At 33.6% G+C, this 18,574-nt stretch overlaps 1 protein-coding gene across 4 annotated transcripts; it reads left to right on the plus strand.

Annotated features, from left to right (window-relative positions):
- The first annotated feature begins 329 nt into the window (after positions 1–329).
- On the plus strand, positions 330–9,597 carry LOC114179213 (glycolate oxidase 1-like). Of its 4 annotated transcripts, XM_028065467.2 has the most exons (13): positions 330–417; positions 540–577; positions 1,184–1,359; positions 1,581–1,705; positions 2,174–2,220; positions 2,399–2,476; positions 2,905–3,029; positions 3,162–3,228; positions 3,346–3,408; positions 3,484–3,553; positions 3,662–3,762; positions 8,821–8,925; positions 9,172–9,597. In XM_028065467.2, the coding sequence occupies exons 3-13, from the start codon at positions 1,220–1,222 to the stop codon at positions 9,355–9,357; spliced, it is 1,107 nt and encodes a 368-aa protein (XP_027921268.1). In that variant the 5' UTR covers positions 330–417; positions 540–577; positions 1,184–1,219; the 3' UTR covers positions 9,358–9,597. The 4 variants fall into 4 exon arrangements, with proteins under 4 accessions (XP_027921268.1, XP_027921271.1, XP_027921270.1 ...); XM_028065470.2 differs by lacking the exon at positions 330–417 and having other exon boundaries at positions 448–560; XM_028065469.2 differs by lacking the exon at positions 330–417 and having other exon boundaries at positions 537–637.
- Positions 9,598–18,574: the final 8,977 nt, after the last annotated feature.

Here is an 18,574-nt window from a genome sequence, read left to right on the forward strand (position 1 = left end):
AAGTTCTAGTCGCCTGTCACTGTCAAAACTAACTCCACTTTACTATCAATTATTCAAGTTTTATTTGTTTTCTAAAGCCACCAGTTACTTTTTCTTATAAATTTTACAATATTAAACTTTTACAAAATAAAATATGTTAAAAAGTAAAGTTTAACATTTTTAAAAGATGCTATTATCTTTTACGGAGAACAATAAAGTGATTAAAGAAAGTCAATTAGTATCATTTAATTTTATTATTTCGAATTAAAAATAATTTTTTTCTTATATTAAAGCTACATAGTACGTATGAGATATGAACCCATGAAACAGCCAAAAATCATGGTCAAAAACACGACGGCTCACATCTCCATGAAACAGTTTTGTCTCGTTTTTCACTTACCACGACAAAAAATTCACAAGCACTTGTCATATTCACAAGTACTCCTGATTTTGTCACTATACAATTCCTTATTTATATTCCTTTTTATCTTTCGCTTTGTTATAAACCACCTCGTGACTCATTTTGATTTTTCTCGTCACTTTTTCTTGTTCCTTTTTAGGTTCATCGTATCTCTCACCGGGTTAGTCCAAGACTAAGGTTCTCCCTTACAGCTTAGTACCTCATTTTAATTCCATGTTGTTTGCTTTCTTGTGTAACGTAAGTTTCTGTTTTTCTAATTGGACATGACACGTTTTAACTTTGTTTGGTAGTCTTAATTCATAGTTACTTTCATTCTTGTGCTAACGTTTGCAATTCATTGTTTTGGGTACTGTTTGAGGTTTAAGCAGTTTTAAAGTTTTGATCTTTAAGCTACTGGTTTATTCTTTTGTCACGGGTTTCTTCTGAATCTGATCCTGGCTCATCAGAGTGTAAAATAAAGTTATCCTTTTAGTGGAATTGCTCATCAATATCAAATAAAGTAAAATGGGATCTGTTTCCTCTTGAGTGAACACACAACAAATCATGAAACTAGAGTTTTGTATGAAAATTTCAGAAGATCCTGGTTTCGTGCGTGGACTGATGATGGATCTTTCATTTGATGTTGATTAATTGAAATATCATTGAGGAACCCAAAAGACTAAGTTTTTCTGCTTTTTTATGGTTTGAAATATTCAATTTCATGTTTGCATACCATCTTTGCGTCGAAATGCATTTGATATCATTTAATGTAATTTGATCACTATACTTCAAACTCACTTTCAGCATATCCTGCGGACTTCGTAAGTCACTCTTGTGAAAATGGAGATGATAACTAATGTTACAGAGTATGAAGCAATTGCAAAGGAAAAATTGCCAAAGATGGTTTATGACTACTATGCATCAGGGGCAGAGGATCAGTGGACTTTGAAAGAGAATCGAAATGCATTCGCTAGGATTCTGTAATCTTCTTATCTCAGGGAACCATGAACTCTATGTATCTCTGTTCTGCCCTATAGAAACTTTTCATCACAATCCAAGTTGAACTTTCTTTTTGATTACTGAGGATGCTCATCAAGATTCCCGTGTTATGATATTGCAACTTTGCTTCCTTCAATTATTTTTAACCTATTTCTCATTCTGAGGCTCTGTTCTCATTATCTATTTGGTTCACATCAAGCAGATTCCGGCCACGTATTCTTGTTGATGTAAGCAGGATAGACTTGACTGCAACTATATTGGGCTTCAAAGTTTCAATGCCAATCATGATTGCTCCGACAGCCATGCAGAAGATGGCTCACCCTGAAGGTATGTGATCAGACTCATTGGTGTTCTACATGAAGATATTGCCATTGCTTTTATTTTCGGGTTACAGTTGGAATGAGCTTCATTTTACAAATTGAGTATGCAAAAACAACTCTTCCTTTATTTCCAAACTGAGTTGAAGGCAACATTAAGATAAAATTCACATCAAACTCAACTGAAAATGAAACAAAAGTATTTTATTATTTTTAACTTTCTGAGTGGACGTTGAAAGCTTCCGAAATTAAAACTAAACTGTCTTTGGTTGTTGTTGTTGCTGTTAATTTACAACTATATCACTTTCGTTCTGTGTTGCCGAATGCTCCAATCTTGACGTCATTTGAGGCATTTCTAGTATATATACTACGAATTGTAAACTTTATCTGAAGTAAACATTAACCATGTTGATTGCTTTAGTACTCAAGTCCCCGATTCTTAATATATCTTAAAAAATTATGCAACTTTTTTGTGCAGGAGAATTAGCTACTGCAAGAGCAGCATCAGCTGCTGGCACAATCATGGTTTGGCTTTAACCATATTTGTCGTGCACTATGGTTTTATTTGCAGACAAACCTATATATGTTTTGTTATAGTTTTATTATTTATTTTATTCTAATATGAAATTGTGTAGGCCTAATGACCTGCATTTGTTTGTTGTACTTACTTTCCAACAGATTAATTTTCATAATTTTGTCACAGACACTATCATCCTGGGCCACTTCCAGTGTTGAGGAGGTTGCTTCAACAGGTCCTGGCATTCGGTTTTTTCAGCTCTATGTGGGTTCTTTTTCCTCATTGCTTCCTTCTAAAGTTCTCTTTTCTGTGATTAAAAGTCTCCTCCCTGAATAAAAGAACATTTCTTGAGATGAAACATTTACAAGCAACTCAGTATTAAACACTAAATCACTTTTATGAATTGTCAATATAATTTGGTTTCACTTTTATCAATGCTTTAATGAGTTTGGCAAATTAAGGTTTGATTCCTACATGCTGCCATGGGAATGTATTTACTTGCATTTTGTTTCCAGTGATTTTTGTCAAATATATCTTCGTAATTTTCACAAATAATTCTTTTCCTTTCACTATAATTTCCTCCACTCACTTTGCTTCAGTTATTCTAGCACTAATATATTATCTCATCTTATTTAAAGTTCTCCAAAATCTTCTGTGAACGCCTAATATGCTTCTGTTCTGTTCTCTCTCAGGTGTTTAAAGACAGAAATGTAGTTGCTCAGCTTGTGAGAAGAGCTGAAAGAGCTGGTTTCAAGGCAATTGCCCTTACTGTGGACACTCCAATTCTTGGTCGTAGGGAGGCTGACATCAAAAACAGGTTGGCAACCGTTTGGAAATTTCAACGGGAACAGTCTCACCTTAAAAAATTACATGTTTCATCATGGTTGGGTTGATATACTTCCTACTTTAATACATATCCTATTGTCTTGTTTGATGGGGTATTTTGTAGATTTACATTGCCACCGCACTTGATATTGAAGAATTTTGAAGGACTGGATCTTGGAAAGCTGGACAAGGTGTGATTAAATTTCTATTTTCTATTGTTTGAATGAATTTTGAAATCAGGTGGGTTTTTTCGCTGTTGGTAATCTTATTGTTACTTTTGCTATTTTCTCTTTGGGATTACATTGCAGACTAGTGACTCGGGTCTTGCCTCTTATGTTGCTGGCCAAATTGATCGATCACTCAACTGGAAGGTGATACAGTATTTCCACATACAATTTCCTAATATGTGACGCTGAATATTAATTTCATGGTAAATCTTGTTTCAGGATATCAAATGGCTGCAAACAATCACTTCATTGCCAATTTTAGTAAAGGGTGTACTTACTGCTGAAGATAGTAAGCCTGTCAAACATATACCCTTTGTTGCTTCATCGTCCATTTTATCTTGTTAGGATTGCCTTCTCAATTTTCAATCTAATTCAATATCCTACGCCAATAATGTAGCAAGGATAGCCTTAAAAGCTGGTGCTTCTGGAATCATTGTTTCCAATCATGGAGCTCGCCAACTAGACTATGTTCCAGCAACTATTACAGCTTTGGAAGAGGTACTGCATTCTAATCCTTTATTGATTTCTTTTATTAATTGACGTGAAGATTGGTTCAGTAAAAATTTTGTTAAGGCTCTCACATCGTCTAACTATTCGAGACTGCCTAGTAGAAGATATGTATCTTCTAGTATTAGTATGGACAGTCTTAGTAAAACATCTAATCTCTTAGTGTCTAAGGAGATTAGTAGCGTCTAGATAGACAGCCTCATTGACGTTTTAGCTGGGTAGTAGGAAGTATTGTTCACATGTCTGCTCTGCTAGTTTAAACATGTTTTGTGGAAGTTAGTTACAATATTTATGTTGTATAAATAGGAAAATATATCGATAGTTATTGTGACAATTGCTATGTTGTATAAATAAGAACATGTATCAACAGTTATTGTTAACTGAGAGTTGTTCAACTATAATAACATAAAATTGAGAGTTGAGAGAGAGTTTTTTGAGAGAGGAACTTCCAGTTGTAATCTCTGTCCAGTCAATTCTGTCTGGACGTGGATTGAATTTCGTTAAGACATCAATTGAACCTTGTTTCTTCTGCATGTGATTCTTTTTTTATCTTCTTATGTTTACCTTCTACTTGTTTCATTTGCGGATTCTCTGTATTTTCATTTATCATTTGTGTGGAAGACTCATTTACAATGAGTTTGTTTAGAGTTATTTCACGACAATTTGGTGCGGTGAACATGAATTCAATCATCATGATTTTTGCAAAGTATGGGAATGAGAAGTTCACTAGTTTAAATGATTTTGGATTATTATGGTTGAATATGCGTGCTCTTATGGTTCAACAAGGCCTCCATGAAGCTCTAGAAGGTAAATCTAGGCTTGGTGTAGCCTTGGTGGAGAGGCCAAGAAAATACTATTTGAGAAGGCTCCCAACACAAATATTCTTAGCCTTAGTGAGGTGTTGAGGCAAGTCTCGAAATAGAAGATTGCAACAAGACTATGGCCAAAGCTTGAGAGCTTACATGTGACAAAGTCTGTAGTTAACCATCTATAGCACGCGTTATCTCACAAAAGATGAGTTGGGAAAAAGGTATTGATTCTTGATTTAGACATTATTGATCTTCAAATTAATGGGATCATGTGTTTTTGTTGTTACAATGTTCGTTGCCTAAAAGGCATGATCATTTCAAGGAAACCTTGTTGTATTGAAGAGTGACTCTCTCTCTTGAGGAGGTTCAAGTCTCAAAGTAGAATTCTCCAATAAGATTGTGGACAAAGCTTAAGAACTTCTATGTGACCAAGTCTCTTGTTAACTCTGTCTATGGCAAGTGTTGTACTTATACAGGATGAGTTTTAAAAGGGAATTAGTGAACAATTAAATGACTTCAACAACCTATTGATTCCTGATCTAGAGATTATTGATGTTCAGGTTGATGATTGAGGATCACATGTTATTGTTGTTGTGTTCTTTGCTTAAAACACAATATTATCTTGCTGTATGTAAGAGAAACTCTCTCTCTTGAAGAGGTTCGGGATGCCCAGAGCTCGAAGGAATGAAATAATTGACATTAAGGCGAATAGTGTTGGAGAAGACCTTGTAGAGGAGAGAGCGTCTACCCATGATAACATAGGAGGTAAAAGTTGTGGATATGAAATGGTGGAATTGCATAGTCAATTAAATTTTACAATTGAAAGAAAGATGGTCACACCAAAAGGTTTTGCCCAAAGAGACAATAGGAGAAGGCTAACAACCTTGATGATATGTTAGGATTTGGTAGATAGTCTATGTATGGTAAAGCAACTTTGGTGTGGAAGACGATTATGAATTATTAGACGTTCTCATGGTGTCAAAAAATGTTGATAATTGTGACTAAATAATGGACTCAAGATGTTCATTTCACATGACTCATGATCGTCTATGGTTTGAAGGAGGCTTTGTTCTCCTTTGCGATAACAATTTCTATAAGATATCCCGAGTTGGAACTATTTTCATCTACACAAGGAAACTGAGAGGTTGCTTGAAGAAGTTAGGTTTATACCTAGTTTGAAACATAGCCTAATATCCCTTGGCGAGCTTGAAAATAATGGATATGTGTTCAAAGGTGAGCAAAGAATGTTGAAGGTGATGAAGGGATCTAGGGTAGTGATGAAAGATGTGAGAAAGAATGACTTGTACGCCTTGGAAGGTTTTGCAGTACCTGACTCAACATCTAATGCTAAGATGATTGTTTGATTGAGATATGACACAAAAAGTTAGATCATGTAAGTGAAAAAGTATTAGTTGATTTGAAGAAGCAAGGCTTGTTTTGTTGTAGTAAAGGTTGAAAAAATTCATTTTAATGTAGGACAATGTAGAACGAAGAAAACTCTTGATTATGTCATGGTGACTTGTAGTGACAATCTTCATCTCCATTACACTCTTGTTAATAGATGATTACTCGAGGAAGTTATAGGTCTACCCTTAGAATATCATGGACAAAGCCTTTGAAAATTTCAAGAGTTGGAAGCCTTTTGTAGTGAACCAAACTAGTAAGATAGTGGAACAATTTAGAATTGATAATGGTCTTGAATTTTTCTTAGAATTTTCTAACACATTCTATAAGGATAATGACATAGCAAGGCACCAGAAGAAGTAGGTTCTCCTCAATGGAATGGCTTAATTGAGAGATTCAATAGGACTGTTCTGGAGTAGGTGAGATGCATGCTACTAAGTGTTGGAGTTCCAAAAAGATGTTTTGGGCTAAAACTACTGCTGTTGATGCCAACCTGGTTAAGACATTCCCCCAACCTTGAAAATCTATGAATCTTTGGTTGTGTTGGCTATGATCACACAAGACTAGGAAGACTGAATACACGCATTATGGAATGCATGTTTCTTGGTTGTTCATAAGGTATAAGAGGATACTGTCTATGATGTCTTGATCCAAGACATCATTTTCAATGAAACAAGTCTTTGATGCCAAAAGTTCCAGAATGTGAGCTTGGGCATAGCCATGATGGTGAGAAGGCAAACATTGAGGTGGAGTTTGACAAAATAGTAGCATTTGGGTTCCTACAAAATGACGATTTAAACGATTTGGTAGATAATAGACAAGAAGCTTTTGATGAAGAAACGACTTTGGATTCTCTACTGGGTTTTTGTGTTATTACTTTGTTGTGCCTTTAAAATACCCTAATGAATACTGATTTTGATGTTTTAAAATATATTAAAAAGAAATTTAATATACCAACATCAATGTATTTTTAATGCTTAGTAGAGAAAACACAAAATTTCAGCAGAGAATGTGGACTCTGAAGAAACACATGCTGATGATTACAGTACTAAGGTAGAATAAGGAGAACGATTAGGGCTCTGGAAAGGTATGGATAGGCAAAGCTTATTGCATACTCCTTAGTAGTTGCCAATAAAGTGTTAGAAGATGAACCATCTATTGTATCCTTTGCACTTGCAAATAAGGAGAAACTCAATGGTTGGACACTATGAATGAGGAGATGTAGTTGCTTTATTTGAACAATACCTAGTCTCTGGTTTGTATACTAGTGGGTTTTAGGTTGGTCAATTGTAAATGGATTTTTAAAATTAAAGACGATCATTTAGGACTAAATTCAAGGTGAGATTGATGTTTAGAGGCTTTACTCAGAAAGAGCCAGTTGATTATAAAAATGTTTTTTCTCCCGTAGTAAAGCACAAATCCATTAGGATGTTGTTACTCATGGTTGTTGAGCTTAACCTTGAGTTGGAAGAGATAGATGTTAAGATTGCATATCTATATGGAGACCTAGGAGAGACCATCTTTATGAAGCAACAAGAAGGATTTGAGGTAGGATACAAGAAGGATTATGTTTGTAAACTAAACATATTTTTGTATGGTCTGAAACAATCCCTAAGGCAATGGAACAAGTGGTTTGAATAATTCATTGCAAGTATTGGTTTTGAATGGACCAAGTATGGTTCTTGTGTCTAGTTCAAGTTTATAGCAGAAGATCACTTCGTATTATTATTGTTGTTTGTTGTTGACATTCTAATAGAAAACATTAATAAGCTGGAGGTTTAGGGTTGAGCTCATTAGCGACATCTTAAGTGGTTACTTTGTTATTCGAAAGGATTGCTTGGAAGAGTAAATTTATGGTAGAGTTGGACAATATGCCAAAGATGCTCCCGTAAAAGGTTATGTTGACTTGGACTATGTTGGGTGTTTGGACACTAGAAAATCTTTCACAGTTATGTGTTTACAGCATATGGTACTGCAAGCAATTAGCTGAAATGTCGGTCTAAAGAAGGTAGTGAATATGGGGTCTCTAGCCAGAGAGATGAAGATGCAAGACCAATTTGTCACTGTTTATTGTGACGATAATAGTCTTTTACAATTATCTAAGAATCAAGTCTACCATGGAATATGATATGATTATCATATTCCATCCCTCGGATATGATCACAAAAGGGTTCTCTCAGGCAACAAGTTCTTCCATTGCTTGGATTTGATCCAAGGTTAATTAGTGATTAAGCCTGTCATGATTTAGTGACAAGTTCTGATTCTCGCTCAGAAGACTTGTGTTGAACCAAGGTAGAGATTGTTAAGGTGGTTCAATACAAATTTTGTTAAGGCTCCTGCATTGTCTAACTACTCCAAACCGTCCAAGGGAAGATATGTATATTCTAGTATCAGTGTGGATGGTCTTAGTAGAACATCTAGTCTATTAGTATCTTTGGTGCGGTTTGGATAGGCCATGTAAGTGATATTTTAGCTCAGTAGTTGGAAGCACTGTTCACCTGTCTTGTCTGCTAGTTTAGGCGTGTTTTACTAAAGTTATCGACAGTTATTCCACAACAACTGAAATAGAAAAGTACCACTTTTAGTGCCAGCATTTTCGGTGGTGTAACTGAAAGTCTTGCTCAACTTTTGTTTAATTTTATTAAATTGTGCATTTTACATTAAAACTTTAAAGCTGCTATATTTGAGTCATTGCAAAACTCTGTTTCATTGTGTGCTTCCTTGCTCGTCATCATTGCATTTTCATTTTTGTTTCTTTTGTACTTTTGTGCCCTATTGATTAATGCCCTCTTTCACTTTAACATATTGGAAATATTTGTTGCTTTGACTTGAATAGGTAGTTACAGCTGCAGAAGGAAGAATTCCAGTTTTTCTGGATGGTGGAGTTCGTCGAGGAACAGATGTTTTTAAAGCACTAGCACTTGGGGCAGCTGGTGTGTTTGTAAGTACACGAAATTTAGATTATCACCATAGCAAATTAAATTGTTGAGTGCTTAACTAACTACATTATGTGTATACTTGTTTGCGTTACTCAAGCATACAAGGATCATAGTGGTGTAGTTCTTAAGCTCCAGAAAGAAGCACAAGATCCTGATCCTAGTAATTTCCTCAGAATATGGATTTGCCATTAATGTCAACGAAACTTGTGGAATATGCTTTTTTATTTACCTTTTATCTGAAATTTCAGATTGGTAGACCTGTGTTGTTTTCATTGGCTGCTGATGGAGAGGCTGGTGTGAGAAAAGTACTTCAAATGCTTCGTGATGAGTTTGAACTAACTATGGCACTAACCGGTTGCCGTTCACTCAAGGAGATAAGTCGAGACCATGTTATCACAGACTGGGATCGCCCAAGAATTGCTCCTAAGTTATGAGGTGGCTCAACTCAACCTTGGTCTTCTATGTTCTAAAATAGAAATTTTAGAATATCCTTTGATCTCAGCTCATGCTTCAATGGAAAACCTGTGTTTCATCCATTAGAAATTGCTGCTTTATTCACTGTACAGAACGAGTTTCTACCTGGACTCATTTCATTGCACTTGGTGCTAGTATTTGGAAAACTGCAGAAACATGATCGCCAATAAAATGTACTAAAAGGTTAAGAATTCTTCTTACTACTAGACTTTAAAATAGTGTAAATTCTCCATTCACATGGCTAAACCAATACTTTAATTTATAACAGTTAGTCATACATGGAAAGATTAGGCATACAAAGTCTTCCATGGTCATACTTTGATTAATTTCCCTTCCTTCTCTTGCTAGCTTGGCTGAGAACTAATACCAGCAAGGAGGGTGTGGTTTTTGGTTGTTTTACTTTTTCTAAAAACACCTCATTGACCCAACAAACCCAATAATATCCAACTCATTCTACACATTTGATCATTGTGGCTTCTATGATCAAATTAAATAGAGTAAAACATTTATTCTATTTTAAATGAGTTTCCTGGAAAACATGATTAGGGGTTGCAATAAACAATATAAAGATAACAACTTCATAATATCAGGTGATTCTCCGATTTATTCATAATTAAATTCTTCATTAGTTATCGTATGATTATCAATTAATTTCAAAACATATCTTAAATTTACTAAATAGTTAATTCAGTAAGTCTGTTACTCGTTCCAAGCACATGAGTGAGATTCTATTTATACTTCACATGCTCTAAGTGTATACATGTAAAGTATTGTTCTTTTATCTCTTGAATTAAACAAACATGAGATTATTTCTAAAGAAGTATGAACTATTAAAAAAGCGTTAATTAATTCATTATGTTTCTCATTTGTTCCAATACCTCACATGTTCTAAGTGTATACAAGTAAAGTATTATCTTTTACCTCTTGAATTAAGCAAATAAGAGATATATAATCATGCATTCTAAAGCAACCCTAAGAGAAAAAAAATCATAACTCAAAAATAATATATAAAATAAACTTTGTTTTGAAGAAATTAAAAAGTAGATAAAATAAACTCTATTTTGAAGAAATTAAATAATAACACTTTAATTGTACATAAACTCATAAATACTACAAAATTATAACAGAATCAACCTAGAAGGTTTAGCCTTCCATGTGAAAGACCACATGAGACATTGTTGCTTGTCTTTTTATAGCAATCTTAGATGGACTAAAGTTGTTTCTCAAATTTACAATCTTCCAAGCTTCATGTTGGTGATTCAAGGTGTCTATTTCAGTTGCATAGCTTCAAAAATTCCAATGTGCGATATATGATCTACACTTACATATTTTCTTGCAGAGATTCAAGGCATCAAAATAGATTCTATTTGTGGAATATTCAGTATAATAAACAACGTATTCTGGTGTTGCAAATCCTCACAATCTTGCACAAAAGACAATGATCAATAACAAATTTTGTTTGTGAAATTCCCAACTCAGTAGATGACCTAATGGTCCAACAACGCGTTAGACGACTTGTGTCTTTGCAGTATACGAATAACATTGTACATATTAGGTGAGTCCGGTGCAACACATAGTAGACGATTTTGGTGATACACATCAAACGAGTCTCAACATCTTCTCTTCTTAGTCTTCTAACTCACTTTATTTCTTATTAGAATTAGAATCTTAACTTTTCTCAATCATTGGAAATTCACCAAATCAATCATGTTAGCATTGTCCATAGGTCCATTAGAAGATTCATCAATTATCATCTATAGACAACTCATGAACTTGTCTATACTTTAGCTACACAGAATAACAAGTTAGAATGTTCAAGAAGCTTTTATGCAATGCATCATATCTTCAAAACTTAGCCCAAGGATGATTTATAAGATCATTTGGTAAGATTCAACAAAATAATTTTTTTTGACTAGAATCGTTTGTCCAAATCATCAAACAAGGTCGTCTACCTATAACATCTAGCATCATCGAGGCGTTAAAAAATGATTTTTATGAATGGCTAAAGCTCACTTAATCCTATTTGGACAAATTTTTCCAATTAAAACAATAGATTTAAACTCAATTACAATTCAAGAAAGCCAGGATTATATGATTCGAATGACAACAAAAATGCATTCATCAACATTTTTATGACTTTCTTCATTTGTAAATTAGTAATCTAGAAATTCCAAGGGTCTTATATTTTAATTTTTCACTTCTTTACACGTTGTGCCTTAATAATTATTGAATTACGTCTTATAAATTTAAATTAACATTTTTATTATTATTATTTTTTGTCATAGTCTTTCAAAAAGTCTTAAATTTACACTAAAAGAGAGAATTAAGAATTTTAAGACAACACAAGAAATAGTTACACTACTTATAATAATTCAATAAAGTTTCTATATATAACATTCCAAAAATAGGTTGCTACATCACTTGATTCCATACTAAATAATTCATAATGGTGAGTCAGAAGACTACTTGTTTCTTTTTATATTTGTGGAACCCTTATATGTTGTTAGAGAGTTTCATATCTCTTTTCCATCTTTGAAAACAAGCACTTTTGGATATTCCTCCTTTGTTAGCGCATACATTATTGAATTTTTTTCTTATAAATACAAGATAAATTCAAGAGAGTATGAATTCAACCACTACAAGAAAAACGTTAATTACCGACGGTCAGAATCCATCGGTAATAGCCATAATCCGTCGGTAATAATGTTTTACTGACGGACTTTCGATGACAAAATATTTGTCGGTAAACCGCTCGTCGGTAATCACTTACCGACGGATTGTTGAAATCCGCCGGTAATTACCGATGGAAACATCTGTCGTCCTGTCCATCGATTATTACCGACGAATTAGGCCGTGGATAATTACCGACGGACCCATCCGTCAGTAAATCCATTCGTGAAGTCCATGCCATTACCGACGAACATATCCGTCAGTAATTTGGACGAATGCTTCCCATGGTAATTACCGACGGACGTATCCGTCGGTAATGACATGAACTTCACGAATAGATTTACCGACGGATGGGTCCGTCGGTAAGACTCAAAATTTGGTTTTGGTTAGTTTGTTTTTTAGGCATTCCACAATACCTGCATATAGAAAATTCTAACACAAACAAATTCAGCAGTCTAACTTTCCAGCATTCCACTATATCAAATATTGTATCATTATCAAACTCCATGACAATATATATCAAATGACACACTAAATTGTTCATAAAATAGAGAAAATAATATGTATCACAAGAATGTTTGTCAAAGTTAAAATGACTAAAGGAGCCTAAGGAACAACTCAAAACTGAAATCCTACCTAAAACTCAAAATTTCACTACCTAAAACCTCTAAAAACACCCTAAAAGTAGGCTAAAACTAATTTTATGCTAAAGCATGGGTAGAAATACCACTAAAGTACCTAGACAAGGTTAAAATGACTTAATCCTAAGTCACAAACTATCTCCTAAATGATTTACCAAAAATCACTACCTAAAACAAAGACTAGTCTACAAAATTGACCCTTTTGTGTGTGCATGTACTAAGCTAACCTATGGAAGTCTAATCTAACTATCCTAACATGTTTCTAATGGCAAAATATGAATAGAAAACAACTCAAACTGCTAAAACTGACTACAACTCAAAATCTAGCTACCTAAGACCTAAAACTACCACTAAACTATGCTAAAACTCCAAAAATTTACAAAATTAAGTAAACTAGTGCACATAACTCTTATAGAACTACTTTGACAACTTCTAATTATCAAAAGAAAGGTTGAGAACAAATGAGAACTCAAAATTAACAAGCTAATTCGAATTTGCCTAGTAAAAACCCAAAAAATGAACTAGAAATGGTCAAAATGAGCTAAGACATCCCAAATCAGCAAAGAAAATATGAAGCAATGGAACAAACACCTTCTAATTGGTATATGGATGATGAAAACTAATGTAAAAGTCTGGAATAACATGCTGCACGAAAATTGATGTGTGGAGACCCAAACTTGTGTGACTTAGTTTATACATAACTAGTAAAGAACTTCGTTTATGTTTTTTTTCATTGAATTAGAGTGATTAACTTGTGTGGCATTTTTTGATGCAGAAATAGTGAATGAAGGGCAAAAAAACTTACAAAAAGAATGGCAAAAGATGCACTAAATTGGCTGAAAATTTGATAAGTTGACCATGAGTTGACTTTTTCATATTCAATTGACCAAAAGAAAAAAGAAGTCTCAAGATCAATATATGGGAAATTTTAAGCAAAAGTTTGGGTTACATGACGGTAGTGTAAAAAGGATATGGGTTAATGAAATAATGCAAAAGTTTGGGTTACATTTTAACTTATGAATCGAAAGACTATGCCAAGATGAAAATTGGAATCTAATTTTTATATACTTCAAGTGGACTTAAATGCCCTCACTTTATTTCATCATTAACCTCTTTTCCTAACCAAAATTGTGAAAAGTTAATGTGTCTACACCAAAATACCATCATCAGATTCATGATATCTATTCATGGAGGCATCACAATGCAATATAAGAGTTAACAGAATTAGCAATCCAATCCCATTACAGGTACAAGCTTTTCATTTAGAATTACACTGCTATTATCAAAATAAATGAGGTGGTATAGATTGTTGAAATGAAACCAAAAACAGAACCAATAACAATTCAGACAATTTCAATTTGGACTAAGCATCAATTAACAATCAAACCAAAAATAGAACCAATCCAAATGCATATAACAATTCAACCAATCTCAATTTGGACTAAGCATCAATCAGCAATAATTAAACCAAAAACAGAACCAATCGGCAAACACACCTTACAATGGCTTCGATATCTCACAAGCAGACCACAAGATCAGTGCTCTGGGATCAAAATCAGTGCTCTGCGGACCAACGGACGTGGGAAGACCGAATAGAATCCCTTACAAAATAAAGAACCATGTGAGAACAACTATAAGCGATCAACATTCAGTAAACCACAATGAATTAAACTCACCAAAATGAGGGTGAGGGTCAAACAGTGCAGTGGCCAGCGAGGGTGGAGAGGTGACAACATCGACAATCCAGAACACAATTCTTTACAAATCAAAAACCTATGAGAAAACCTAGCAACGATAACAATGGCAAGAAGAAGAATGAATTAAACTCACCAAAACGAAGGTAAGGGTTGACGAACGTGGTGGCCGGCGAGAATACAGAGCCGCTCCGACGTGGAACCTAGACGATCTTGGAATGTGGAACTCAGACCCACAGTGGCAACGGAGAGGCGACGACAGCGACGAGGTGACGACAGCGCAATGGCGACGTTAGTGAGCAGCGGAAGCGTTAATTGGCGTTGTGAATTTGGGGGAAGAAAGTGAATTTGGGGAAAAGGAAAGTGAAATGCGATTTCATAATATCGCAAACTTTACCGAAGGATATCATCCGTCGGTAAGTATGCGACATACGTCGGTAAATAAGTGGCTAATTTCACATAGACATTATCGACGGATTAATCCGTCGGTAACTAAGTTCAAAATTCCATACAGGCATTACCGATGGATTAATCCGTGGTAATGATAATCATGGGTGTCCGTCGGTAAGTTCGTCGGTAAATGTTAATTATCGACAGATTATATCCGTCGGTACACATCCGTCGCTAAATACGATATTTCTTGTAGTGAACTATCATCATTTTTTGAAATAGGATGTCAAATCTTTAATGACTTAATTGGTTAAAAACAATGTAAAATAACTTTTTCGCAAAGTAAAAAACCTGTTTGAATATTTTTCAAGATACAAGATATATAATAAGTGTAATATGCAATATAATAAGTAAAGTAAATGGAGAGAGGGAGTCACATGATAGAAAATAAACATTAGATGTAATGCACTAGAATGTTCAAAGGAACTTACAAATCTTAAATGATATGCATAACATAAGTTATAATTACAAAAAGATTTTATATATAAAATAAAATAAAAGTCATAAGTACATATTATACATTTTGGTTAGTCAAAATGTTTTTATAGAAACAAAAGATGTTATAAATATTCATATGAATTATAAAAAAGAAAATAAAAAAATGTACCATGGACAATTTAGTTCTCTTTGCTATATATGTTTGAATTGTTTCCTTTTTCAAAAATGAAAGAGCTTCAAGCAAATCCAAGCTTTCATTTTTCAAACCTTTGAGTCAACCACATAATGCACAGATCAAGATATTGATCATATCTTATTAAAGGAAGAATCAAAACAAGAAAATATTGGAGTAATGTTTATATTGAAGACCCTTTATAAAGAAAACTAAGTGAAGATGAAGAAAGCAGCTCCATTCCCTCAACCCCACTTTCTTTATACACCTTCTAGTATTCATAAGTATTCTTTTTGAGTGAACCATAACCTTTATTATTGTTCATTTTGTTAAGTTAATCAAAATTTATTGTTTTCTTGTTTTGATGTTTTAATCTCAAGGTGGAGATTAAAATGAGATAACCATGAATAGTTTGGGTACTTATTGTAATAGGTGTGGTTGTGTACTCATGGTAATCAAATGTGGTGTATGTACCCATTTGTAACAATTGAATTGATTATTGGAACCTCTTAAGAGGTTATATTATGGAATAATGGAATAGTTGAATTTAACCTGTGAATTTAGGTGTATAATTTTTTTATGTTATTAGTTCTATTTGTTTTCTAGACAACCTTGTCTAATTGCTTACAAAAGAGTCCATGATTCTATTTAAGTCCTTTTCATACTGAGTTGTTCCAACACCTAATATATTACAAGAGTTATGGGTGAACTAGTATAAATTTATTATGTTTTTTGAATCTCATTATATGACATATGTTAGATAATCTACTAATGCATAATAAAAAAGTTCTCAGGACTCTATTTAACCTCTTGTAGATTTTTTAACACCTTGGGTTAGTAGAATTGCTATGTTAATTAAAGCATTTCATAATTGGTATTAAGCAAAATAGCTACATAAGTAAGATCTATGTATTGTATTATTCCTCATTAATTTACATAGAAAAGTTTTACAAAAACATAAACTTAACTAAAAGAGGAGGAATTGTGCAAAATATAAAAGAAAATACATATAAGTAGCTTTTACTATCTACATAATTGATGAATTTCACTTGTAGTATCCCTTGTTTTCGTGCAAATATATGATCATAATAGATAGCAACAAACCATAAACCAAGGTAAGCTAGTATATTTAAAACGAGTTCAAACCCATAAACAATTCAAAGTATTAAGGTAAATACAATCTCAAACAATTCATTCATACACATAACTAAATCGACCAACTATAAATGTCTACTTTCAAAAGATTTATGGGTTGAATTGGACTCAGATTTTGCACTTATCATATGGATCCCAATAGATTTTGAATTTTAATACCCAGGCTCTACCTAGCCCCATAATAGGACCTATGTCCATCCCATATGATAGGGTTAATTCACTATGACATGCCAAAATAGTTCTCTTTCAAATCAATTTCCACCATAGGAACCTTCATCGACTCTCACTACCTAAATATCTTCCTCTATGTGGCTAGAATACTTAGTATAATTTTGATAGTCTCTTAATCGATTCCCTATTCAATACACCCTAAGTTCAATCGAGTGAAATATTTTCTCCCTGAAAAGCCATTTATCTTTCATCACATCACATTCATATATGTTGTACATACCATCATTATCGAAAGCATTTCCGTCCCATGAATTTCATACATTACATCTCTCTTTTCAATAATTAACCATCCTTTGAACACACTATAAAGCACTTCACCAATTGAATATTTCTCAAAAATAAATAAAACAATTCATTTGAAAAAATCTCCTTTCTCATGGAGTGACACCACGACTCACTTAGCGAGTGTGTGTATTGGGAGAAAATTATAAAAAATTTGCCTATGGAGTATCTCACTTACTTAGCAAATAAAACCATTGGGACCAATTTTTACAAATTAACGAGCCTTATCTAGCCTAGTGAGTGAAACACGCTTACTTCTTTGACTTTCGTTAAAAGAAACACTCTACCCTAGCAAGCAAATCACCCGCTCAACAAGTGAGGCTTCCCCTTATTCTTTGACTTCATAAATTACGCTCTCGCTCATCGAGTGAAACACTCACCCAACAAGTCTGCATAACTCAAAAATCGTTATAGGTATTCTAATATGTCTAATTGGCCTTCATAAGTGTTTTTCTTCTTTTTCACAAGCCAAATCAGATTAACATTAGTTCAAAATGGATAATTAAAGGCCAATTATTCAAACTGTCATACCTTTACTCATACATGTCATCAATTACAAGCATACATTTTTCACCCCAAAGATTAGAAAGTTCACCATTTAAAACTGTTAATCATAGGCAAAAACAAGAACACACACAATCAACTCTTCACAGTTATCATCAATTCCATTCAACAATCACACAAGTTTTAAATATTTATCTTTCCTTACCTGACTATCGAGCAAGAACACAAAATCTCTTTTGACTCTAAGTACCCCTTATTCACAAAGAAAACAATATTTGCACAAGAAAAACTCAAATCAATGATCTGATCATACTATAACAATCCTAACTGAATATATATTCATCTATAGGTCTTAAACAATATGCAACTCTAAAAATCCCACATGCAACCAAAACTTTCTAAAAGGCTCTAAAGAGAGCAAAAGATGAACTTACTCTATTCAACAAATTGATGAGATAAACGGGTAGACCTTGTTGCTAGGAGTCTTATGATGTACTCTGATATTCAAACAAACAAATGGGTCAGAAAGTTAGAGAGAAGTTAGAGGAGGAAATTTTTTTTACTTTTTAGAGAGATAATGATTTTTCTAAAATAAAACTTGATTGAACTAATATCTATTATTATACTTAAACTTTTTAATTTATAAAATGTCTCTTATTACAAAAACTATTTCTCATCTATAGTATTTCTAGACTTTCTAGAGGCTTAAATCCTTACATATATGCTTGAAAAAAGGGAGAGATGGAATTGGTTGAACAATTTTGTTTTGGTACTTGATTATTAATATGATGCACGCTCTCCAAATATAATGAGAGTTGCATAAGTGCTAACAGGCTTATGATTTTGTGAGATGGAAGGATTTGTCATAAAAAAAATGTAATAAAAGCTGGTTGCGAAATGATGCGTGGCTACATATACATTTTTGGTAACATGTAAATTT

The sequence above is a fragment of the Vigna unguiculata genome, chromosome 3 (genome assembly GCF_037176805.1).
Source record: "Vigna unguiculata cultivar grain cowpea cultivar isolate G323 ecotype 2 chromosome 3, ASM3717680v1, whole genome shotgun sequence".
Classification (NCBI taxonomy): domain Eukaryota; kingdom Viridiplantae; phylum Streptophyta; class Magnoliopsida; order Fabales; family Fabaceae; genus Vigna; species Vigna unguiculata.